The sequence below is a fragment of the Theobroma cacao genome, chromosome 3 (genome assembly GCF_053813885.1).
Source record: "Theobroma cacao isolate CCN51 chromosome 3, ASM5381388v1, whole genome shotgun sequence".
Classification (NCBI taxonomy): Eukaryota; Viridiplantae; Streptophyta; class Magnoliopsida; order Malvales; family Malvaceae; genus Theobroma; species Theobroma cacao.
The window spans coordinates 44601041-44625263 of NC_142641.1; the positions used below are offsets into that span (position 1 = coordinate 44601041).

Genomic DNA, 24223 nt, shown 5'->3' on the forward strand with positions numbered 1-24223 from the left:
TTCTTTCGTTGGAACACTTTGTGGACCTGGAAATTGCACCAGTAAGAACTTCCCTCACTTTCATTTCCTCAAAGTCTTCAAGGTTGAACAAACCATTCATCAGAAATCAGATCATCACTAGAATAAAAACATTGGTTAAGCACTTATTTGCTTAAACCTTCTCTCTCTGTATGAATGCATGATTTCTTATTACTTCATTGTTTACATACAAGTTAACAGTGGCCGGGGCCCCCATAGAAAAGATCCATTGGATAGGGAGCACCATCTTCGTGAGTAGTCTGTGCATCGTAGCACTGAGGTCTATCAGAATAAACCTTAAGAGAGTCGCCATCTGGATAAACAAAATTTCCACTGTCCCATATTTGCATCTGCTTGAAGTAGGCAGATTTCCCATCATGGCCATATTCTGGTAAATGGCCACTCCCCATTGCAGGACTAGGCTCATTTGCTGGGCTGTAAACCTGTCCTCCCCATGTAATAAAATTGGCACCACCATACATATAAGAGAACAGTTTTTTTGGCCAGTACCCAACAATTTTGCTGTAGAACTGGAGCCACCATTCCCCATCCTAGCATGAAAATAGTATTTGTTAGAAGGAAAAGCATTTGTTGCTAACAATTAAAATTATTAATTGCTAAAACCAAATTTACAAAGATGAAATTTCCCAGATAAAGAACAGATGAAAAGAATTCACCTTAATTATTCTGATTTCTATGTCTTCTTGTGTACCATTATAAGTAGAAATTTGCTTCAGAACAAGACCAAGGCTTATTTCAGTGCTGACTTGTACAAATCCTGGACAAAGATAATCATAGCATCCTGTCTTTTTGTAACCATCTACCTGTTTCCCTAAAACAAAATTAGCACAAACGGGGAATAGAGAGTTAAAGAGAAATGAAGGTTGGAAAACTCACGGTCCAGTAGGAGAATAGCCGAGTGTAGTTGCTCGAATAAAGACGTGGTTGGACCTGGAAGTAAAAGCCAGAAACCAGGGCAAAAACATCAGAAAATCAGTTCCTATAGGAACCCCATTAATGACTAATCTTTTGGGCCCTTAATACTTTACTATGAAATTTGATTTGAAGGCTACAAGAAAAGGAGTTCAAAACAGTTACTTACTCCCCACCCAAACTGTATAACATTGAGTGTGTCGACAGGGCCATTTGCAATCCACATACTAGCCAAGCTAAGTTGATTAGGTGAAACACTAGGGTTCCACACGTTCATGGTTGTTTTTGCTCCAAAGTTGTGCTTGGTATATTCAGCATTAGCAGACTGTATTCAACAAAAAGGTAGAGAGAATACCATAGAAATAACTTTAAAAACAACTTACTTGGGAGACATTTTGATGATCAAGGAAAAAAATATATATATATATATATAAAACAAATTTTTATGATAGATTTTGCTTACAACATAGCCATTCGGAGCAGCATCGTTGCTGTGAAAACGGGAAGTTGTTGGATAATTCAATCCTAAAGCTTTTATTTTCTTGGCCATGATTAGATCCTCCTTTGTAGTCCTTTTAATGAGCACTGATCCTGGTGGGCATCTTATGTTCTCGGGCAGAAAGCGCGGAGGTTTAGTTTTCATTGAAGATTTGCCTCCCATCATCTGATCCTTTGGAATTCTTGTTGGTCTCATCTGTATTATACTCACAATTAAAGCTAATCAACAGAGTGATTATACTGGTTATATATTAATTGTTCCATTGTCACATGAAACTTGAAAGGGAAAATAGTGGGGAAAGATTGCTGACCTGAACTTTGTGATCCTTGAGCAAAGGATGATCAAAAGCATGTTGTTTGTAGATATCAATGCAATCCAAGATATCCCCATATTCAGTCTGTTATCATATAAAAAAAGGTAACAATTTTTTTCAGACACCATAGATAACAAGAGATGCTAAAATACCCCCTTAATCAGTGCTTTGGCATTATAAGCTCACCAGGAAACTCTTAATAGGAGGTTTGTTGATAACTTTGAGCTGTCTTTCCATCTCCAGGTTTTCTTCTTCTGATAATGTTTTCCATTCTTGGACTGCATCTGCTCCTAATAAGAGAGCAATCATTATCTGCACAAGCAATAGTAACATGAAGTTCCTAGAGTATCCGGCAGGAATGACCATGTACTCAGCTTCCATGGTGGGTCAGGAAACAATTGAAACAGATGCAAGTCCTCTCTTGCTTGTCTTGCAAAGTCCAGCCATGCGTTTAAATACATGAAAGGTTGTGACTTTTGGTACATTTCCATAACTGGGTATAGCTCTGTCTAAGAATTATGACAAGTAAATGCCAATTAGCTATTGCTTACTAATTGCTGGTAAGTTTAACTCATATAAGAAAATTGATATTAAGTTTCACTTTTTTCTTTTAATGTAGAGAATTAAGACATTCCATAACATGTAAATTATTGCTTCCCACAAATGAAAGACTAGTCTGGACAAATTATTAAGGGTTAATCATCTCAGAGCATAACATGAAAGAAGCCAACTATTCAAACCCACCATTAAGCATAAATCCATTAAATCTAGCACCCCAACTCATGCACCAAAAAAGTTCAACATACCATCCTTAAAATAAAATAAAAAAAGCCTAAAATAATCTTAGTAATCATTTTCTGTTGGACATTAAATTCTTCAAGCTTTGCTAGCCATAAGGAGAATACCTGACATATCTAGCTATTTTTTGAAATAAACTACAAAGAAATCCAAGATGACTGCAGGTCAAATGTTGCAGTTTATGCTGGACATGAACACACTCTAAAACTTTCCATTAATGTAATGGGAATTGAATTGAAACACGAGTAGCACACCATTTCTGCCTTCTGCTAACTGCCATTTCTGGTTCTTCTTGAGTCCCAAACCCCAGTGAATCAATAATAGTAAAATGTCAAATTAAAAAAATAAAAAGAAAAAACAAGAAAACCACTGTTTAGACTGATAAATGAGTTTCTTGGCCTGTTCTCTTGTTTACATTTGTCACTATGTTTATATTGTTTCTAGAGGAAAAGTGACTTGCTGCCACTTTGGCATCAAAAAGCGGAATGAGTTTTTGAAGTCCTATCACTTCATTGAAACTTACAAGCAACAATGGCCATGGCCCCCATAGCAGACGGTAACTCTCCAGGGACGCAAGTCGCCAGTAAAAAGCAATGCACCCTAACATTGCTGTTTATTACCATATCATATCAGTTAAAATTGGGGGTAACGAACATTCAAGGCTAACATAGTACTGTTTGTGTTTCTTGGCCCGCTCTGTTCTTTTTCTCCATTTATGGAATTGATTTGTATTGATCAAAACAAAACAGAGAGCAGGTTTTCACCCAAAAAAAGATATTAAAGAAAGACAATAAATGGAAGAGGTTATGGCATGAAAAACGTATATACATCTGAAATGTGTAGACTAGTGGACTGAATAATTTACTTGGGAATTACAAGCTATAAGCCAATATTGCTGTATGTGTATACTGGCTCATCCAGTCTTGCTGGAAATCTTTTTGGAACTGAAAATTTAAACTAGTGTCAAGTAAAAGCTATAACTGATAGTATTAAGTAAACTATGCATATAGGGAGTCTAGACCATCGACTGAATCCATGCACCAGACCAGACCGATAACCTCTTGCAAACCAGCAAAAAAAATCTCCCTTCTAGAGCCAGCACGCTGTTCTGCACACAAAATTAGGAGTTAGGAGTGAACATGAGGTTAGAATATACATCCAAAGAGGCTGGTCACGTCTCCATAAATATGGGACACTAGCTGTGTTGCCCTGCATAAACTGCCTCTATTTTGCTGATGCCATTTGGGAAGAAGCACACGAAGCAACATGCACTGCTTTAAGTTTGCAGCCAATCTCCAATGTCGACTACCAAATCCTCTAGGATGTGGTCCACTAACTCAGTAACAACTTCCTCAGTATCAATTCCAGTATCCATCCACACTCTAGATTTGGCCAAATCCTTTTCAACAAGTTGCTGTAATGTTTGTTGGGGTAGCTCTGAAAAGAGTAGCCAATCTACATGTCTTAACACCTCATGAACCACATTTTTTGATAACAGAACCGGTCGAGGTCTTGGGTTGACAAGTGATACCCAAGGAGAGCATCTGAAATAGCATTGATATATCTCCAAAAGGACTTCACTGATGTAGCCAAAAATCAGCCTACGATCAGCACAGGACTTGTCTGGCCATACTTCGACACTATCAAACAAGGACGAGTTAAGCATTTGGTCTGACAAATGACATTTCCTAGAGAGTTCACCCCAATTGAGACCTGACTTTTGCAGAACTGCTTTTATGTACTCGGACAAAGATCCTTGCTTGTCCGTGGAAGTACCTGCATTACTCTTCAGATCCAAATGGGATTCCACAAGCAAAGATGCATAGAGTTCTTCAATACAAAATGGCCCAACTGGTGGCTCAGCTGCACAAGGTTCAGATGTTCAGATGTTAACTCAGCATTTTATATAAAAAATGAAAAAGGTGTTCTCTATATAGTAAGTAATTTCTAGTATAAGAATTCACCTGCTAGAGATATGGTGCTAGGAGAGCTAGTGTTATCTTCTACAAAGAACTGCTCAAGAACCGATATAGGACTTGGCTGCTCTGCTCTGTCAGTCATGCTATCAGAATCTTCTGCTCTTTGAATATGAAAAGGACTTGAAGAATAAACATCTACTGAAGAAGATGATGTTTGATCCCCTAAAGGTGAATCCTAAAAATAACCAAAGTGACAGGATCGAACATAATTTTAGCACATAAGACAACAAAAATTAAACAGAAGGAGAACAAGAAAAAGGTAACAGAGAAAACACAGCACATCAATGACAAAAAGATAGGAGGTGAATAGTTGATGCACTGGAGAAACTTAAAGCGTGAAAATGAAAGAAATATAACAAAAAAATTAAAATTAAAAACAGTTTACCAGTTTTAAGCATTCAAGTAATTCACTGTCTCCGAATGTGTTGACTGCTTCAGTTCTTGGGTTGGTGTTGGTATTCTGCACACCATTTGGTTCCAAAGCATTACTTTCACCCCATCTATCTGCGTGATTTCTTTCCATGATATTCCCAGGACATACAGAAGTTTGATTAACTGCTCAGATAAGAAAAATTATATTATGTGAGGGAAAAATGTAGAATGGAAATTTTGATTTTTCTCTTTCATAACCAAGAAATACCTTTGTGACTCAAATCTTCACTAGGGGAATAGACAGTTGGAAGCACTTTGGTGGCAGGAGATAAATTGCCGGGGATACTTTTCTTTTCACCTTGCAATCGATCATCTGGTTTCTCATTATCAGACATGGGATCTGCCCCTAAATTTTTAATGGGAGAAGAACTTAAGCAGCTGCTCTTCTTTTCATTCTGAACCCTCCACTTGTATCCATTGGCAGTTGGAAAATTGTTGTATGGTGAAAATCTCATCTGCGGGGAAGCAAATCTATGTTCCTTGTTCCTTCCTGGAGTAAGTAGGGGCAACAAGTCGTATTCAGGCAAAGACATTAATCTATCCATAGTTCTCAGGGTCTGTTTTCTAGACAAATCTTCATTTCCGCTATTTAATATCTCTGAAAGATGTTTCGTAGAGTGAAATTTTCCTTTGAGATGCCTTATAGTTAACAGGTTTGAGGTTCCATTGCAACTTTCTGTGGAAGAAGCAGCTTTGCCTCCGATGCCTGAAGGCCCTGAACCAAAGTTCTCTGTTTGGCCCATCCCATCTCTTCTATTGACCTCAGGGGAAGATTCGGACATTTTGCGAACGTCGAGATAGCTTTTACCAGTAGAAATTTTTTCATTTGCCTGCCTGCTCATTTCTTTACCACCCTCATCGAACTGTTCGAAGTCACGTTGAGATTTATGAATACCATCAAGGGACATCTGGCACTGCTCTTTTTTGTTTACCCTCATAGCATGCCTCAATTTCCTTTTCATGTGTTCAAAAGACAAGAATGCTGGCCTAGCACTCCTCTCCTTTTTCCTCAAGCTATAATGAGACTGTGGTGATGGCCAATTACTGATTCTATCAGGACAGTTTTGCATGCCAGGCTTCAAGACTACTATTGTGTTTGAAGGTTCGCATTCCCCTGCTTCTTTTGGCTGGCAGTGTGATGTTTTAGCTTTGGAGGAAGATTGATGTTGCTGATTCTTTGCCTGAGAATCCCGTAAACCTTGAATATGTTTCACTAGCAGTGAATTTGGGTCTTGTAGGAGTTTCGTGAATAATTCCTTGTTGGAATTTAAAATCTCCAATGCATCTATAAAATTCTTAGACCGGTTGGCTAGCTCATTTCTATCGAGGTTCTCCCCATCAGTTAACTTCTGATTTACAAAAGCTTCAACCGCTTCATTCATATGAACTCGAAGATTAATCTCAGTGTGGCGATAATGCTTCCCACCACCGTTGCTTTTACAACTATAAGTCCCTCCATTGTTAGTATCCTCATCATCGCCGGATGCTTCTGTCAGTGATGCCGAGTTGTTGTTAAATTTGTCAACCATATTTTGATTAGAAGGCTGCCTACATCCGTCTGTTGCTCTATCCTTACAACCACGTGCAGGAAAGCGACTGGATTTCTTGGAATTCTTGCTTGCCTTCCTATGGTCCTTTGAATGACCAACAAGCTTGGGGTTAAATTGTAGATTTTGCATTTCAGCAATGGCTGTGTTCTTCTTTACCTGAAGCTTCACAGGCGTCTCTTCTTTTATAATTCGTTTAACTTCTGGCTTCCTGGAGTTAACCCCAAGATTCTTGCTATCAAGTGCATCCTGAAAAAAATTAAATTTTCATCTCAGAATCTTTTTGCTCTTTGTTGCAAAGAAAGAATAATTACCAACATCTGCAATAGGCCTAAGGATGCATAGATTATTTCCTTGTTCATAATATGCATAGAATTTGATTATAAAGCAGGTTAACAAGCTCACATCTCTGCATTGATCCTTCTCCTCATTAGTGAGAAAATCAGACCTATTCCTTGTATAACCATCACCTACAGATGAAAAATCAGTATAAATTAAATTTAGTTGTACATGACAGCTATAAGACTTAAAACATGCATGTGACAATTATTGATAAAATCAGAATAATTAATCTACTTTAAAGAACTTATCAGTACATCTGATTCGTATGGAAAATGAAATTATATTTCATCCACAACCAAAAGCAAAATTTGACCTTTATCCTGTCTGTTAACGCGCTTCTTATCAGAAATGAGCTTCCCATGGGAATGACCTTGGCGAAAATCGAAGAAGTGAATTAATCCCAAGGCACATCCTGACTTGTACTTTTCATAGATTGCAGGGCTTTTAGGTGACAGCACAGGGCTCTTAAGCGATGGGCTCCTGGGCAATCTCCTATCCATATTTTGGGTGGATGAGTACTAACTATGAAGCATATTGTGTGTTCATTCACTACCTCTTTGATGCAACAGCATCAGATGAACACCTGAGCATGAGAACAAGGAAAAAGAATTGAAGAGACTATAAAGTTAATCAGTTAATCAGCTAAAGAGACTAAAATTGTCAGTGGGATATTCAATGACACCAGAAGCAAGTCGAAAAGTCAAAATCATGTACATTTGAATTTTTTTGCTGAGGTAATTCTCATAGAATTTAAATATTAGGTGTGCTATTAACACCATACGTTCATACCCAGCAACGATGGGTGAAAGAACCATGACACTGGTTGAAACAAATGCTTATACGTAGAGTATTTCGATTACAAACAAGTGTCTGATTGTACTGATAATGAACAACAAACTAAAATATTCAAAGCCATCTAAGACCCCAGAAAATGAAAAATAAAAAAGAAAGTAAAAATCTGCTAATTTCATGAAGAGGGGGAATGAGTTCTGGAGATTCCATGAAACAAGAGGCCATATCAAAGAATTAAAAGCCAGTTCCAGCCACTGCCAGCAAGTTCAAAGCAAAGTAACTCCATTTTCTTTTCAGCACCCGCTGGATCAGCTAAGGTTGAAGAAGCACACACCAAATCAACATAGAATGGAAATCTATACTTATCAATACAAAGAAGCATGTTTTGAGATACAAAGAGAAAGTACCTGAAATGGTTTGTGTTGAAGGAGAAGAAGAAGAAGAAGAAGAACAGAATCAACTACCCCTGTTTCAATATATTAAAAACTTTGGCATTCTATTTATGTCTGAACTCTGAACCATTTGAAAGAAAAAAAAAAACCATCTTCATGCATTGCTCATCTTCTGCAGAAGCCAAAACCAAAAACCTTGTCCCTTCATCTACCCATATGACCACTTTTTTTTTTTTTTCTATTCCTTCCACTGACCAGTTCTTGTTATGGTGCTTTTCTGGCACTGGGTCCGTGAGACTTTTTGGCATTGAAGGCAAACTGTAGAAGAGAAGAGAAGAAGAGAAAAGAATGGAGAGTTAAAGCCATGGAAGGAGAGGGAAAAAGAAAATCTTGGTTTAAAGATGAAGGATGGCAGAGAGTTATTATGACATTGACTAGTAATATAGTAAGGTTGCAGATATATAATATGTTACACGTTATTATGGGGTAACCTTTCAAATGAAGCAAAACCTTCTGTCTTCTTTTACTTCCCCCTCTCTTTCTTCTCTCTCTGCAATTAAACTTTCAACTATCATCACCAGTCCCCCCTCACTGCTCAATTCCACATATTACTCACTGACTCACATTTCTGGCGCTTTCTACAGTATACTATTGGATTTTTTTTTTAATTTAAAAATCAATTTAATATTAAATGTTTTTCAAAAATATATTACATTTCCCTATCCTTGTTCTGGTCGAAAAACAAAAAGCACTGTACCAGGTTACTATGTCTCACTCTCTGGCATTCCATGAAATGGTCTTAATGTTTAGCCTTTGTAATGGAAAGTTTAATGGTTTTGAGAGTGAAAGCCTGTCCATTTTGATGGTAGGAGTTGGGAGTATTCGTGTTAGGAAACGGCAGCGTGTTGGACGTCATGCACGACAGAATTGATCTTGCAGAGACGCTGCTGTCAGGGAGGGGGGAAGGTGCAGTGACGTTGTCATCGTTGTCAACGTTTGTCTGGACGTTAAAACTGTTTTTGAAAATGGCTGTCTTCATGTGACCCTTTTGGATTTTCAATTTTCTGTACATCCAATTAGCTTGAAGTTGATATGAAAGGCGAATTTATATCGAAATGTCCACTAGGTAAACGCCATTGATGATGCTCTGTCCTTTTCTCATGGTTCCTGAGACTTTTAAACTTGTTTTCAATATATAAGGTAAATTTGAAGTTCAAATTTTTCATCCTAAACTATTTGTAATAAATATGCATCATTATGGAAGGCACGCTTGCGCCTTGGTGACATTATATAGTTGTAAATTTTATATGGAGAAGAAGATCAAAGATTGCTGTCACTCTTTATGTTGGCTCAATTAGTATTCATGTCTGCAATGATGCTTATTTAATCACTATGGTCTATGGTATATTTAATCCTACAATTATAATATTTTATATTTTATAGAAAGATAATCGTCACGCCCTTTCGAAGTCATCCAATACATCAGGCAACATGAATGCATAATCTTGGAAAGATTTAATTAAATATACGGTTCAAAATAATTCAACATTTGTAGGTGCTGGCATGATTTATTCAAATAATTCTCACATAGATTTTAATCAAATAATAAAGAAATTACCCATGAATTATTCACATGTTTTAGATTTCAAATATATAACAATGAGATAGTATTATCATATGAGATTTATATCATAAAGTGTGAACCCATGTTTTTTTTATGATTGTTTGATTTACAAGGCATGTTCAAATTAGTTTGCTACCAATAAGATTTTCAGGAGGGTGAAAGCTGGATGGTTTGTTCCGATGGGAAAATCAATTGCCTATATTTTGGGTTAGCCGTCCATATCTCGACCAGCTGCCCAGTTGGGCTCAGGGGGTTGGGGACCGTTTTGAGTTGGGCCCGACATAACAAACACTGGGACCACTGCTCCTGACACTGGGTAACAACCCCTAAAACTATACCCAATCCCACCACCTGTCCAACAACATTACAACCATGCACTTGAATTTGAATTAAGCCGGACCTAGATTTTTTTATAAAATTTCTAAATTTGAATCCCAAAATTTTCTTTTAAATCGACATGTTACCTCTGAATTTCAGCTTAACTAGAATGTTCAATGATTTTGATCGGTTTTCTATTTTATCATAAGAGTCTAATTTTCTTATATTATTATTGTTATTATTAAGTAACTAAACCGGTTTTGATAACGATTAGTATCAATTATGGTTATAGCCTGATTGGTCGGCAATATATTAGCTTGTTAGTGGTTTAGATTTATTTGGTTTTACGCCATTGGATTTTGAGTCTGAAAGTGATACATAAACTGGGTGGAAACATCAATGAGTTTGTTCGAAGGGCAAAAATTCATAAGCTGGAAAAAAATAAATAAATAAATTATTCTCTAAATGTTTGATAAATTCATTGGATTCATTCGTGGTTTACAAGCTTCAACACCACCAAACTTATGCTTGAAATTCAAATTAATCCTAATTTTCAAACTTAGTCCAACAACCAAATTTACCAAATTCATGTGCAATCAACCTACCATAGCTACAAATAATTAAATATAAGGTTTTATTTAACTGAAAAAAAAAGTAAAATTAAATTTGGAAGACATTTTCACATTTAGATTAGTTGCTTATAAAATATGGAAATTTCAATGTTTTGAGTTAGTGTTTGATTTCATTTTCAACATCACCGTAGTGATTTAATCTCCACTGCGATCTTATTACCACAGTAATTTTATAATAAGTGATTTAAAATTATCTTATTTGGTTATTAATTATTAATTAATGGAAAAATAATAATTTGAATATTGTATGGAGATAATAATTTGTAAAATATTAGAATATTATTTTTTGTATATAAGGTATAATTAAATTATTTAATTAATGAATATGAGAAATATATTTATCCATAGATAAATAAACTTCTAAAATATTAACTAAATAAAAATCTTTGGATGAATTAGAAAATGAAACTAAATCTATTATAATGATAATGAATTTGTTGAGAAAAAAAATTATAACATATGAAAAACAAGTAAGGTACTTTTGAATTTGGTACAAAGAATATATATATATATATATATATATATATATATATAAGTGTAGATGTTTACTATATAAAAGTAATTACAATAATGTGAGAAATTAAGTTTTTTATTCACACATTAAAAGGATAATATTAATTATAATTAATTTTATAGATCATTTCACTTTGATGAAAAATTTGTTTATTTTTTCGAATGGAAAGATTATTCTTCAAGACATTAATTCAATCACTCTCATTGATTTTAGATCATTGTTGTGTAAAAAAAATTATATTTTAATCAAATACAGTGATTTTATTACGCGATATAAATCATATAAGTATCAACGTAATCACCCTAGACAAACACAACCTAAACTTTTTTATTTTTGAAAAATGTGATCTAATTTGTATCTAAATTGATGGAAGAAGTTTAGTTCAAAATAAATGGTTAAAATACTCACTAAGTTTCTATATTCATATAATTTATTTAATTTAGTCAATATACTCAAAATCGAAGCAATTAGTATATTTATTTTGGAAATTTTTTTAATTTAATTCCTCTCACTAATGACATTTAATTTTACCGTTCAAATAATGATATCATCATTAATATCGACACTGACGTGGTATATTTTAATGATGTAGCATGCCACGTGACGTCAACTTGATGATATGACAATACCATGTGGCCTTAATATGATGACGTGACAATATTGCGTGGCATTGACTTGTTGATATGTCAATGCCATGTGGTAAATAAAAAAAAATCTTTAAACAAAAATTGTTGTGTCACGTTATAAGGATTATATTGAATAAAAATATATAATACATAGACTAAATTGAACAAAATTGAGATGTTGAGGGTCTGAATTGAAAAAAATATTTGAAAAATATAAATCTTTAAGTAGATGGTAGATATACTTATTAATAAGTTAAATATTTAAGTGTAAAATATTTATGGTGTTAAAAAATATAGATAAATATTTTCATATTTGATTATTTGATTGTGGAATCTGTACATTAATTTATTTTTTTGTAAAAATTAAGTTTGAATTATCATTCTATAAAAAAGTTAAAAAAAATCATACCTAAAGTCAAATTTAGATGATTAACTTGCATTATGTTAGATGAGGAAGAGAGATATGAAGTTAACGATAATTATAAAAATAAGTATTCGTTATGACTTGCTTAATTTGGGCATGATAAACTCCTATTACAGTCATAGAATCTGAGTTACTTTACTCATTCAATTATTTATTTATATTTATATTTTTACTTTATTTGATATTTAAAGTTATATTCTTTAGGTTGAAATTTCTTGGATTAAATACTGCATTTATAGTTAATAGAGTTAAATATAATTGTAAATATTTATATAATTTTATTTTTTATTTACAAATTTTTTGTAGATTTAAATCAATAATGTAAATTTAAATTTAGTAGAATTTGATTATGGTATTTGAATTTAAATAAAATCGTTTTATAAGAAACTTTGAGTAAATTTAAATAAAAGGTAAATTAGGTAAGTATTAAATAATTACAAAAAAATTGATATTTGTAAATTGTGAAAATTGTAACTAAATCAACCTATTTTGCTTATTTTAGTTCAGCTCAAGTTAAAATTTAAGTCAAATAAATTTTCAATTTGTATACTATTATAGATAGAAAAAAAATTTATTTAGTCTTTTTATATTATTTTATTTCAACATAATGCAAGTTATTCATATAAATTTGACTTTAGGTATTAATTTTTTTTTATAAAAAAAAAATTTAAACTTAATTTTTGCAAAGAATATATATTATTGTACATATTTTAGAATCAAATAATCAAGTATGAAAATATTTATACATATTTCTTAGCACCATAAATCTTATGTACTTAAATATTTGACTTATTAATAAGTATATCTATCATTTACTTAAAGATTTATATTTTTCAATATTTTTTTTAATTTAGTCCCTCAATATTTCAATTTTGTTCAATTTAATTAATATATTATATATTTTTGTTCAATTTAATATTTATGACGTGATACAAAAATTTTTTTAAAAATTTTTTTATCTGTCATGTAGCATTGAAATGTCAACATGTCAGTGTCATGTCAATATTGCCACTCATTATATTAGGACCATGTGGCACTGTTACGTCATCAAGTTGGTGCCATGGAGCATATCATATCATTGTGTGGATATCACGTCATCAAAATATGTCACATCAGTGTTGATATTATTTTTTAATGATAAAATTAGATATAGTTAGTGATAGAGACTAAACTGAAATAATTTTTAAAATAAAAAAATTAAATCACTTCAATTTTAAGTACATAAATTAAATTGAATAAAATATATAGATATAAAAACTTATGAGTATTTTGATTCAGAACAAACTTCAACACTACATGCTTTACGTCCTTGTTCCCGTCTAAGCTTTACACCCAACGAGTACATGGGCCTGAGGTCCAAGATTGTCCATACTTTTCAAATCCAAAAGCCCAAACAATTTCAACGTTCCAACTTCAAACGACGCCGTGCGGCATCAAATTTCCCAATCCTAAAACCTCTATCCCCTCCACACTAAAACCTCACTGCATCTCTCTTTCTCTCTCTACAATGGCTTTCAGGCTCCTCTCTCTCCCCACCTTTCTTTCTCCTCAACGCAACTATGTCTCTCTTAAAACACACCACCACCATCGCCATCGTCATTTCCCTTTAAAGCCTCTTCGCCTTCCCGCCATCGGCCCCGACGGAAAGTATTATCCTAGCCCCGACGACGATGACCCGCCCGAAGCCCCCGAAGACTCTATGCACGGGGTAGACAAGTTCCAGCAAATCCACCGCCAAGCCGCCCGGGCTCGCAAACTCCAGGAAGAAGATTTCAACAAGCACAAGTCAAATTACCTTTCTGCCATTGCTGACGTGGACGAAGACGTATTGAACAAAGAGAAAACGGGAAACGATGATGGGGACGATTTGTTCGGTGAGATTGATAAAGCCATTGCAATGAAACGGCAAGAGTTAGTTGAGCAAGGTTTGCTGCAACCAGCTCCGAAAAAAGAGGAAGCCTTTGATGATGAGCTGGGACCTGATGAAGTTGTTGACTTGGAAGAAATTGATAAATTACAAGCTTTGACTGTTGTTTCTGATTTGGATGATGGAGAAAATGAAGATTCAGATGAAGAAGATTCTTCCAAATTCGATGTCCGTATAAGTGATTCTGAAGGTAAAAAAGGAGAAAAAGATAAAGTTAATTTGTTGGATTCTTCTTTTGATTTAGATTTAGATAGTTTTGGAAAGAGTAAAGTTAGAATTGTGGAACCTAAGTTTAAAATGAGTTTAGCTGAGCTTTTAGATGAAAGTAAAGTGGTGCCCGTTTCGGTTTATGGGGATTTAGAGGTTGAGATAACAGGGATACAGCATGATTCAAGGGTGGTTAGTGCTGGGGATTTGTTCGTTTGTTGTGTTGGGAGGAGAACTGATGGACATTTGTATTTGAGTGAAGCTGATAAAAGAGGAGCTGTTGCCGTTGTAGCAAGTAAAGAGATTGATATTGAGGATACCTTGGGATGCAAGGCATTGGTCATTGTTGAGGATACTAATTCGGTTTTGCCTGTGTTAGCAGCATCTTTTTATAGGTACCCTTCAAAGAATATGGTAGTTATTGGGATCACTGGGACTAATGGTAAAACAACCACGTCTTATTTGATAAAAGGGATGTATGAGGCAATGGGTTTGAGGACTGGAATGCTAAGCTCGGTTGCTTATTATATACATGGTGATAATAAGTTGGAATCCCAAAATACGACCCCAGATGCTGTTTTGGTTCAGAATTTGATGGCTAAGATGTTGCATAATGGAACAGAGGCGGTTGTTATGGAGGCATCTTCTCATGGACTGGCTTTAGGGAGGTGTAATGAGGTTGATTTTGATATTGCGGTGTTTACTAATTTGACTAGGGATCATTTGGATTTTCATGGGACTGAGGAGGAGTATAGGGATGCTAAAGCAAAGTTGTTTGCAAGGATGGTCGATCCTGAGAGGCATAGGAAAGTTGTTAACATTGATGATGCGCAGGCACCTTTTTTTATTGCGCAAGGGAGCCCCAAAGTTCCTGTGGTGACCTTTGCAATGGAGAATAAGAATGCAGATGTTCATCCCCTGAAGTTTGAGCTGTCTTTATTTGAGACGCAGGTCTTGGTTAATACACCACATGGGATATTGGAGATTTCTTCAGGTTTGCTTGGCAGGCATAATATCTATAATATTCTTGCAGCTGTGGCTGTTGGGATTGCAGTTGGGGCACCCTTGGAGGACATTGTAAGAGGGATCGAAGAGGTTGATGCTGTTCCAGGTAGGTGTGAGTTAATAGATGAGGAGCAGGCGTTTGGAGTAATCGTGGACTATGCTCACACTCCTGATGCCCTTTCTAGGCTGCTTGATTCTGTAAGGGAGCTTGCACCAAAGAGGATTATTACTGGTATGCTTCTACTTATGGTTTTTCTTGAACTCCCTACTTCAAATGAAACGATACTTCCTCCAAATTGAACATCATTACCTGTTCTTTTCTTTTTTTCACTCCTTTTTTCTAACCAATTATATGTCTTTTCTATAGTTATTGGTTGTCCTGGGGAGAGTGACCGGGGGAAAAGACCAATGATGGCAAAAATATCAACTGATAAAAGTGAAGTGACGATTCTGACATCTGATAATCCAAAGAGTGAAGATCCATGTAAGTATAAGACAATGTCAAATGATCATGAGTTGCAACATTGGTTGCTTAGAAACATGTGGCTATTTACTTATATGTTTCATCTTCTTATCAGTGGACATCTTGGATGACATGTTAGCTGGCGTGGGGTGGACAATGCAGGAATATTTGAAATATGGAGAGAATGATTACTATCCACCTCTCCCAAATGGTCATCGACTTTTTCTGCATGATATTAGGCAGGTAGCTGTACGTTGTGCTGTTGCCATGGGTGAAGAAGGCGATATGGTTGTAAGTTATTTGAAACTTGGATGTGCTTTTTGAAGGGAATTGGTTAGCTTCTATTCCTAGTAATCTGGAAACCCACATCTTCATTACTATAGTTATATGCTTTTGCGAATGAATAGTTTTACAATTCTGGACCTTATGTAATTGCAGTTCTCACGCAACACAAAAGAGTTGCACATTACCTCATGTGTATAATTTGTTGAAAAGTTTAATTATTTATTTTGCACGGTTTCCTGTTGAACTTTAGAGTTTGGAGAATAAACAATGTGAAAAGAATTTGTTGTTGTTTCCTCCCATCCCACTTCCTCCTTTCTGCTCTTTCCCCCTTTTGTTGGAGGGACGGGGGGTGGGTTACTTCAATGACGTTAGTCGGCCAGCCTGCTAGGCTTGAATTTTCATGGGTTAACGTAGCCCATGTCTCTCCTTACTCATGCTCTGTTCTGCTTATAACTAGTTGATATGTATATTTGTATATTTGACACTAATTGTGTGATGCAGGTGATTGCTGGCAAAGGCCATGAAACATATCTGATTGAAGGTGACAAAAAAGAGTTCTTTGATGACCGTGAGGAATGCCGGGAAGCATTGCAATACGTTGATGAACTCCACCAAGCAGGAATTGATACCAGTGAATTCCCATGGCGGTGGGTTCATTCTCTATTAATTCTGCTTAATTATCGAAGAATTCTTCAGTTTTACCAATGTGGCTTGTCCAGATCAATTTCCTATGTGGAACTGCGTATCATGTTTGTGAATTATAAGGATCATATGTCTATGTCAATTATGATACCATTATACTCCTAGCAAAAGGAAATGGAAGAATGACTGCTATCGCATGGATTTATATTATAAAGCTGTAATTTCATGTTTCTTTCTTGCCTATTCTCTGCAGGTTGCCAGAGAGTCATTAATTTCCATGAGTGTGCAGATAGGTTGATGTTAGACTATGGCAGGGAATGGTACCTCTGGATCAAAATCCTGCATTTTGATCCTTTGACAATATTTTAACTGAAAAACATGAGGATGCTGCTGCTCTGGTGGAGGCACTCATATAAGCTGTTTGAGGGCATGGATTGATGGAGTCCTTAACTACATAGAGAACAGTAAGAACTCCACCTTGCAATCTCATTAGTTTATATGTAACTTTGTTGAAGTCTTATAGAATTCCTTTTGGATATAAATTTTGAGGTAGTCCTTTACTTTCTTTTCAATTATTGATCGCAATGCATTCAAAGCTGGAGGCTTGGCGGCAGGGAGTAGATTGTACTGTATGCTTAAAAGCAGAAGTGGTTCATTTCAGCTGTTTTAGTAGTAATTCTTAATTGTCTTGTTTCTTTTGTTCTCAAATAGGTTATTCTTGATGTAAATTCTTTTTGTCTAGGTTTTGCTAATTTTGATATCATTCCAAAAGGCTGCTCATAAAAATGGGCCCTGTAACAGATATGAAGGTACAATTTTTTTGTATGCCAAATGACTATGTTTCTGTGTGTATATGTAAAATCTTATTCTGAAATCTGATTGTGGAATGATAACAGATTCTGTTAACTGGATGCTGCACTTTTGAAATAGTATTACAGATTATTGTGGTGCAGCATGTGCTTGATTAGTCTGATGGAACAACCTCTAAAGTTGTTGGTTTCTTAATGATTTGATATTATTCTTGTTGCCAATCATGAAGAAAAAGTAATGAGTGCATAACAAGTTTAATGCAATTTAGATAATGCTATAGTTTGCTTCTCTTTGTGTAAGGATACTTAAGGCTGGTCCTTTGATTGTTAAAATATAAAGACATGAACCCGAGGTTTCAATTTTGCGTTTCTTCCATTTTGGATGGAATATAGGCGCATCTGTACTGCACAATCAAGCAAAAATGTTGCTTTGAAAAAAAAAACCCTGAATGAGGAGCCAACTTGATATTTTGGTTACTTTTAGTGTTAGGGTTTAATCAGTTACGGTGAGTATCAGTTCAAGCATCTGCAAGCTATAGGCTTTTGTAGTCCACAAATGTATGGTAAGCATGATATTTTGTGAAAGGATTAGTCAAGCTTTTTGTTGAGGACCGATTTATCTGCTTTCTAAATTCTAAGAAAGGAAAACATTACCAGATATGTAGTGTAGGTTGGAATCATCTTGGCTCATACTATGCCGTAAGTTTTTTAAGTGTATTCGTTATCCCATTTATTCAGTTATATTGTTAGTATACAAGGACGGCATTGAGTTAATATGGCAAATAGTTGTGTCTAATTGTTGTAGATATGCATGAAGCTGCAAATTCTTGCAGTGGATCAAGGAGTTTCCAGTTCAGTCTCCAAGGACATTAATGCCATTTCAATGCCATTCTGCAAACTGTAGCTGGTACACTGCTGCTAAGCTGGAAAGCCTCTGAACCAAGATATACCGAACTCTTTCTATTTCAATCGTTGAAGGGTGGTGAAACTCAAAGGAAGCATATAGACAACATGCCGAGACTTAATAGCTAATTTGGTAACTCAAAATCATTATAACTAAGAATTTTATAGCCAAAAATGTCGAACAATCAAATTTTCATGGCTCCTTACCTTTTATTTCCCTTTTACGTTCAAAGCATCAACCATGTCATTCATTTTCCTGGTTTCGTGATGCTCATGCATCTTGTAGCGATTTATAAACCAGGTTAGTGTTTGAGGTTTCAAGCTGGATTGTCTGTCAATCAGGTTGTTTCAATTAATCGACAATCTAACATGTATCACGAATTTATGTTTTTAACTCAAAAGACATACTGATAATCAGAGGAAGGTTTTTATTTATAAAATCAAAATTTATTTATAAAATCAAAATTTATCACGTAAAATTTGTGACACATAATTGTATTTAAAATTTTGTTGACTTTATTTGGTTAATTGTAATTATTTTCTTTCTAAAATTTCAAGATGAATTTATTATTCATGAATCGTAAAATTTCAAGATATACTTAATTTTTGAACTTATAATCCATAAAACGCGTTTCCATAACTGAAGAAATTAATGCGTTTTTATAATAGAATCTTATTATTCATGAAATACAATTTCATAATTAAAAAAATTATGTAGAATCTTATTATTCATGGAATACAATTTCATAATTAAAAAAATTAACGTGTTTTTAGAATTAAAAATGAATAATAAAATTATAAGTAGAAGATAATGAAAGGCAAATCCTCCTTGTTAATGGAAAATCCTTGCATACTTGATAAGAAAATTAAAAACGTTACCCGCCAATCATCATGAATAATAAGAGAAAAAACCCATTTATTGCACTCAAGAAACGTTGGTGTGAGTAAGAAAAGAAAAAAAATCTATTACATTACAGCTGGAACTTAAAGAGAGGTAAAAGCACCAAATAAGGCTAAAGAATTATAATGAATCATACATGGTAGGCAAATCAAAGACAAAACAGAAAGTTTGGTGGAAAGTGAATGCAGGAAAAAGCCAACTGGTGCTCCGATTTTGATGGCCTAAAAGGTTAATAAATGCAGTGTTTAATACTATATATTAAGTAATGCTGGTAAACCCAAGTGTTCAAAGAACTAAAGCTCGAGCAATCATCCATCAGACCAGCTTTTTGGAAAAAAGGGGTGGAAGGGAAAGACGATTACCCCATAACTCTCTCTGCCATAACTTCACCCAACTCACTGACTCCGTCGTTTATTTTTTTTTCTCTTTTCCTGTGCAACATGAGACAGCAAGAGAAGGACAAGTGTATAATTTCTTTCCTTTCAGAGCGGGACGTATGGACATAAATGCAGAGAGAGAGAGAGAGAGAGAGAGAGAGAGAGGCGCTCTAGTAAGTTGTAAGACATGGAGTTTGACTATGATGATTGATGATGAGCGAAAAGGAATCCTCCTGATTTGAGTCTGTGTTGTCGACTGATGCATGGTGAGGAAAGTTCTTCTCTTCTGAACAGAACTACAGAAAAATGATTGGTTTTTCTCTTGTTTTGGAATTCTTTTGATCATGTATCTCGTTCCTGAGGTGAACCTCAGCCTAAGAATTTGACTTTACTAGCTTTTTGATTTGTTGTGCCTTGTTCTAGTTCTTTGACTGTTTCATGCCTATCTGTAGTACCTCTGGTCATATTTCTGGGTCTATGAGACCGTAATACAAGAAATCTCTTTTATTAGGTTCTGAAATATAAACGTCAATTCTTTTTCATTACTGATTGATAACACTCTTTTGTAGATGCTCAGATCATGTTCTTCAGGGGCTTAGTGGTTTTGAATCTTTTTATATTGCATCCACAAGTAGTTTGTGGTGCAACTTTATGTTTTTTTTGGCTTTTATTCGGTCGGACGGAATAAGTTTGAGGCTTCTGCATTTCAAAGACTCACTTGATTGTTTGTAGGTGTTTATGTAGGAATTGGAATTTGATTTAGTCTTCTAGGAACTGAAATGATCCTTGCTTTAACATCTCGGTTCCATTTTGTTCTCTGTGTATTGGGTCCAATTGTTCATCCTTTTGGACCTTTCTCAATTATGTTCCTGCTAGAATTAGAATAAAGGGAATCTGTCAAAGTTCATTCAGTTCCATTTTTTCACTCATATAATCCTATGATTGATTTTATTGAACTTATTTCCCACCCCCATCTTTGTTTTCCCCTGGTTTAGTGGATTGTCATATACTTTTGGTCAGGCAATACTTATGGTGGGTGTTAAACAATATTTGCCCTTTAATTCACTCTCATTGATCTTGGGCTGTTCTTTGCTATGCCACAGGGTGGGTGCAGCTAATGTATTATATAGTTTGCTCCTACTTTGCACTATTAACTTGTGAAAGAGTGTTATGCTGGAAGGAGTAGATTTGATCTTGAGATAAGCAGCACTTCTAGTGTCCAACAGCTATCATACTTCTAGCAATGTCCTGTGACATTGATGACAAGTGGGGCTCATTGTCGATTTATTTGATATAAGTGGGGCTAATTGGTGATCTAAAATTTTCTGAGTCATTATATGGTCCTAAGTTTTTGCAAAGGTCAGGTTCAAGTGATGGCCCCAGCAGAAATGGGAGAACTTGAATTTCAGCGACGTTGGGAGTACAGGAGGAGAGACAATGACTTTGATTCTTCATGCGATGATTCAAAATCAAGTAGCGAGCCACTTCGCAGAAGGCATAAGCTGGTATCAAGCTTGATCTCCGTAGGTGATCATCGAACTAGTGGACTTAAGCAGAAGGACAACGACAATCCTGGAACAGGGGATCAAATCAATGTTGGGAAAGCAAAGACACGGAAAGCCAGGAATATAAGCAACAATTTGCAGAACAGTAAAAGGAAGAGGGGTTCTCCGAAAGAATTTGATTTACAGAAGGGTGATACAAGGGCTCATGATCCTGTTCCTTTGGATGATGTTAAGAACTTCATGGAGTCTTTATTAGAGGATCTTAAAGTTACTAGAGAGAACTTATTGAAATGGTTGATGGAGGAAATGCAAAAGTTGGTGGCAGATGATACTACTCCAGAGCCAAAAAGGAGAAAACGTGGTCATAGAGGGAAGAAGGTCCAGTTGCAGCCAACAAAAAAATCTAAGAAAGTTCAAGATCAACATGAAAAAACCGCCAAGGAGAGCATGCAAGTCCAGCATCCAAATAACTTCGAGGAAAGTATCCAAGTCCAACACCATAATAACTTTCAGGAAACAGTCCTTGCACAACAGCAAAACAACTTTCAGGTGAATGTGATGCAGCTTCAAGAGGAGGAGAATATTAACTGGCAGCATCAGAATGACTTCAAATATGGCATGAGATCTCAGAACTGCAATAATAGATCTTTAGTAAGACTTCCTAAAAGTAGTAATGCTGCTGATTCTACTGATTGCTTCAATGCATTAGGAGATGGAGTTGACTCTGGACAGGTAACTAAGGTCATTACTTCATCAAAGAAGAACAAAGGAGATAGCTTGTCAATATCTGCAAAGTTAAATCTTCAAACAAGTTGTGCTGACCAAGATGTTCAATTGCAGAGTCATAAGAGCGTTGTGTTGGCAATAGAAGCTCAAAAGAGGAAGGGTGGATCTTTGGAGAGGAGTCTGAAAAGCAAGAAGACTGTTGATTGCAGCAGTCACTATCAAGTACCTGAAGATCAAGGTGGTCATGGCCAAGCCATGAGAACTGCAGTAGCCACTGAAAAGACCAACGGGGAAATGTTGGGATCATCTGTTGTTCAAAATTTTCTATCTAGTCCCTCAGGTCAGGCACCTTCTTCAATGTATTTAACGTTACCCACTGTCCTAACTGAGCCCATTGTCGCTCCCATTGTTGCTAATCACGGGCTTGATGCTTCATTATGCGACTATATTCTACCAAGAGTTGCTGAGAAGAAAAGAGGTGTGAACTCAGAAAGAATGAATCAAATTCTGGAAGCAAGTTGTACTCAAGGATCATTTCCAGTTGTACATCCAGAAGAAAGAATTCAAAGCTTTGCACCAATGGGATCCAGAAACACGGGTTGCGTTAATCAGAACAGCACCCCAACTTCAGGTATTGGGAATGGATATCCTGTCCCACTTCACCAGGGTATAGATGTTGGTTTAAGCATTCCAAGACAAGCTCATGCAGGATATCTTTCACAGGACAATGACAAAACACTGGCTTTGAGGATGAATGGAGGAGCAATCAGATTTCCTGGGGGAACCTATAATCTGTCAGAACACCCTGCTGCCAACAATTGTCATTTCCATTCAACTTATCAATCCGACAGTGGACTTACGTTGTGTCAACTCCAAAACATTAAAGATGGTCATCTTTTCCCGAAGTAGTGCATCAGCAGGAATTAAGCCTCTTAAGGAAAACTATTCTAGGCAAACAGGTCTCAATCCCAAGTTGTTTCTAGATTGTCTGGTCTGTTTTTTTCTTTTCTTTCCTTTTCAATCTTTATAACCCCGAATTAGTGTTCTTTGATTGTTTTCCATCTGATTCTGTTTTAAAAAATGGATGGAAGTTAGTTTCATTCTTCAAAAAACACTGTGCATTTGCCAACTAAAAGAAAATGGGCAGAGATTTAAGGTCCAATGTGCGGAATCATAATTCCTACCCTTGCTTGATGCCTCAAGAAACTCTAATTGTGCAGCAAAGGGGTTTGGATTGTTGGGTCCTTTAAAATCTTTCACGTCTGATTAATGGAGTCAAGTTGACTGTGGCACGTGACAAAAGGCCTAAATCCTGTTGAAAAGAGAGTTCAATGTTGTTAACAGTGAACAGATTCCCTTAGCATTCAACTGTACCCACCTTGGAGGATAAGGGAAAGCCTAATGGGTCAAGAATGCTTGATGAAAGAGTTTAAAACCTAATGAAACCAAAGCCACACTTTGATCAGAAGGCAGGGCATATGCAATTGGATTGGTGAATATATCAGAAATTAAAGGGAAAGAATCCTTCATTAAAGAGTTGCTTGATATGTTTTGTTGAATTGGGAATTCATTACTGATCAACTAGCCGATGATACCTCTTTAATGTATTCCATTGAATGTGGATGGAATTGCTATTGCTGTTAGTTTCATTAAAGCATGAAATTCCATGATATATCTGATTCTCTCCTCACTTAAAAAAAAAAAAAATCTTATCTGTCTGCCATAAGTGAAAGATATGATTTAACAGAGGATCTTCGTCGCTTCCTCCTTTTGTTGGACGCTTTATAGGATGGAAACTAGACAATGACATCCCACCAAATTTACAATTGTTTTCAGTTTAATAACCACAAACCTGTCCATCTTTCAAACCCTTTCTCGAAAGCATTACAACACTAATCATCATCAAATGAGAAGATGATTAAAATCTCAAAGTTTAAAGATTGGTATAATTATCCAAAGAATTCTAGGCAAATTGTCGGCACCTCGAACAGCCATGGTCTTCGACGATGGGCACATGCGGCAGTTCATTTGGGGTGCGTAACCACATGCATGGTCCAACAAGAAACAACATAAAACACGTCTTGAGATCGTTTTGATGTCGAAGCCATGAAAGCAAAACGACAAGCGAACATGGAGGAAAAAGTTTGTGCACAGCCCCAACTGTGATTCTACTATTACCACTTGAAAGTGACGACCCTCTTCTTATTTCTTGTTTGGTCGACGGGTTTTGCTTCTTTCTGAAAAATCATTGTCGTCAATGTGGGTTGATTCCTACAGGAACTTTTAGCAC

General features: G+C 35.6%; 4 protein-coding genes and 1 non-coding gene across 10 annotated transcripts; 3 read left to right on the forward strand and 2 right to left on the reverse strand.

Moving 5' to 3' along the window:
- Window positions 1-212: 212 nt before the first annotated feature.
- Window positions 213-2015, reverse strand: LOC18606531 (carboxyl-terminal peptidase). Its single transcript, XM_007040195.3, has 7 exons — window positions 1950-2015; window positions 1761-1847; window positions 1415-1645; window positions 1121-1276; window positions 916-969; window positions 696-842; window positions 213-569 (listed from the first exon to the last, which is right to left on the reverse strand). Exons 1-7 carry the CDS (start codon window positions 1998-2000, stop codon window positions 213-215), a joined length of 1083 nt encoding a protein of 360 aa, XP_007040257.3. The 5' UTR covers window positions 2001-2015.
- Window positions 2016-3365: 1350 nt separating this feature from the next.
- Window positions 3366-8483, reverse strand: TRM12 (uncharacterized). The gene is made up of 7 exons (XM_007040196.3): window positions 8061-8483; window positions 7175-7444; window positions 6925-6989; window positions 5181-6768; window positions 4926-5095; window positions 4526-4715; window positions 3366-4424 (listed from the first exon to the last, which is right to left on the reverse strand). The coding sequence occupies exons 2-7, from the start codon at window positions 7359-7361 to the stop codon at window positions 3838-3840; spliced, it is 2787 nt and encodes a 928-aa protein (XP_007040258.3). The 5' UTR covers window positions 7362-7444; window positions 8061-8483; the 3' UTR covers window positions 3366-3837.
- Window positions 8484-12225: 3742 nt separating this feature from the next.
- On the forward strand, window positions 12226-12317 carry LOC148763854 (small nucleolar RNA snoR8a). The gene has a single exon (XR_016025626.1). It is a non-coding gene; the product is annotated as a small nucleolar RNA snoR8a (small nucleolar RNA).
- Window positions 12318-13671: 1354 nt separating this feature from the next.
- Window positions 13672-18686, forward strand: MURE (ALBINO OR PALE-GREEN 13). 5 transcript variants are annotated; one of them, XM_018117166.2, is made up of 8 exons: window positions 13672-15554; window positions 15690-15806; window positions 15901-16076; window positions 16572-16717; window positions 16966-17176; window positions 17455-17521; window positions 18161-18220; window positions 18327-18686. In XM_018117166.2, exons 1-5 carry the CDS (start codon window positions 13691-13693, stop codon window positions 16982-16984), a joined length of 2322 nt encoding a protein of 773 aa, XP_017972655.2. In that variant the 5' UTR covers window positions 13672-13690; the 3' UTR covers window positions 16985-17176; window positions 17455-17521; window positions 18161-18220; window positions 18327-18686. The 5 variants fall into 5 exon arrangements, with proteins under 5 accessions (XP_017972655.2, XP_007040261.3, XP_088660449.1 ...); XM_007040199.3 differs by lacking the exon at window positions 18161-18220; XM_088804323.1 differs by lacking the exon at window positions 18161-18220 and having other exon boundaries at window positions 18426-18686.
- Window positions 18687-19609: 923 nt separating this feature from the next.
- LOC18606534 (stress response NST1-like protein) lies at window positions 19610-23110 on the forward strand. Of its 2 annotated transcripts, XM_018117168.2 has the most exons (3): window positions 19610-19968; window positions 20806-21939; window positions 22048-23110. In XM_018117168.2, exons 2-3 carry the CDS (start codon window positions 21040-21042, stop codon window positions 22840-22842), a joined length of 1695 nt encoding a protein of 564 aa, XP_017972657.1. In that variant the 5' UTR covers window positions 19610-19968; window positions 20806-21039; the 3' UTR covers window positions 22843-23110. The 2 variants fall into 2 exon arrangements, with proteins under 2 accessions (XP_017972657.1, XP_017972656.1); XM_018117167.2 differs by having other exon boundaries at window positions 20806-23110.
- Window positions 23111-24223: the final 1113 nt, after the last annotated feature.

What these genes read in the sequence shown, in the direction of transcription:
- LOC18606531 (XM_007040195.3), bottom strand. Translation starts at nt 2,000, where the DNA reads ATGGAAAGACAGCTCAAAGTTATCAACAAACCTCCTATTAAGAGTTTC. An exon ending in TCAAGGATCACAAAGTTCAG is followed by an intron (nt 1,646 to 1,760) that starts GTCAGCAATCTT and finishes AGTATAATACAG; the next exon opens with ATGAGACCAACAAGAATTCC. An exon ending in GGCTATTCTCCTACTGGACC is followed by an intron (nt 843 to 915) that starts GTGAGTTTTCCA and finishes TTAGGGAAACAG; the next exon opens with GTAGATGGTTACAAAAAGAC.
- TRM12 (XM_007040196.3), bottom strand. Translation starts at nt 7,361, where the DNA reads ATGGATAGGAGATTGCCCAGGAGCCCATCGCTTAAGAGCCCTGTGCTG. An exon ending in CGTTAACAGACAGGATAAAG is followed by an intron (nt 6,990 to 7,174) that starts GTCAAATTTTGC and finishes TTTCATCTGTAG; the next exon opens with GTGATGGTTATACAAGGAAT. An exon ending in TGAAGATTTGAGTCACAAAG is followed by an intron (nt 5,096 to 5,180) that starts GTATTTCTTGGT and finishes TTATCTGAGCAG; the next exon opens with TTAATCAAACTTCTGTATGT.
- MURE (XM_018117166.2), top strand. Translation starts at nt 13,691, where the DNA reads ATGGCTTTCAGGCTCCTCTCTCTCCCCACCTTTCTTTCTCCTCAACGC. An exon ending in ACCAAAGAGGATTATTACTG is followed by an intron (nt 15,555 to 15,689) that starts GTATGCTTCTAC and finishes TCTTTTCTATAG; the next exon opens with TTATTGGTTGTCCTGGGGAG. An exon ending in TCCAAAGAGTGAAGATCCAT is followed by an intron (nt 15,807 to 15,900) that starts GTAAGTATAAGA and finishes TCTTCTTATCAG; the next exon opens with TGGACATCTTGGATGACATG.
- LOC18606534 (XM_018117167.2), top strand. Translation starts at nt 21,040, where the DNA reads ATGGTCCTAAGTTTTTGCAAAGGTCAGGTTCAAGTGATGGCCCCAGCA.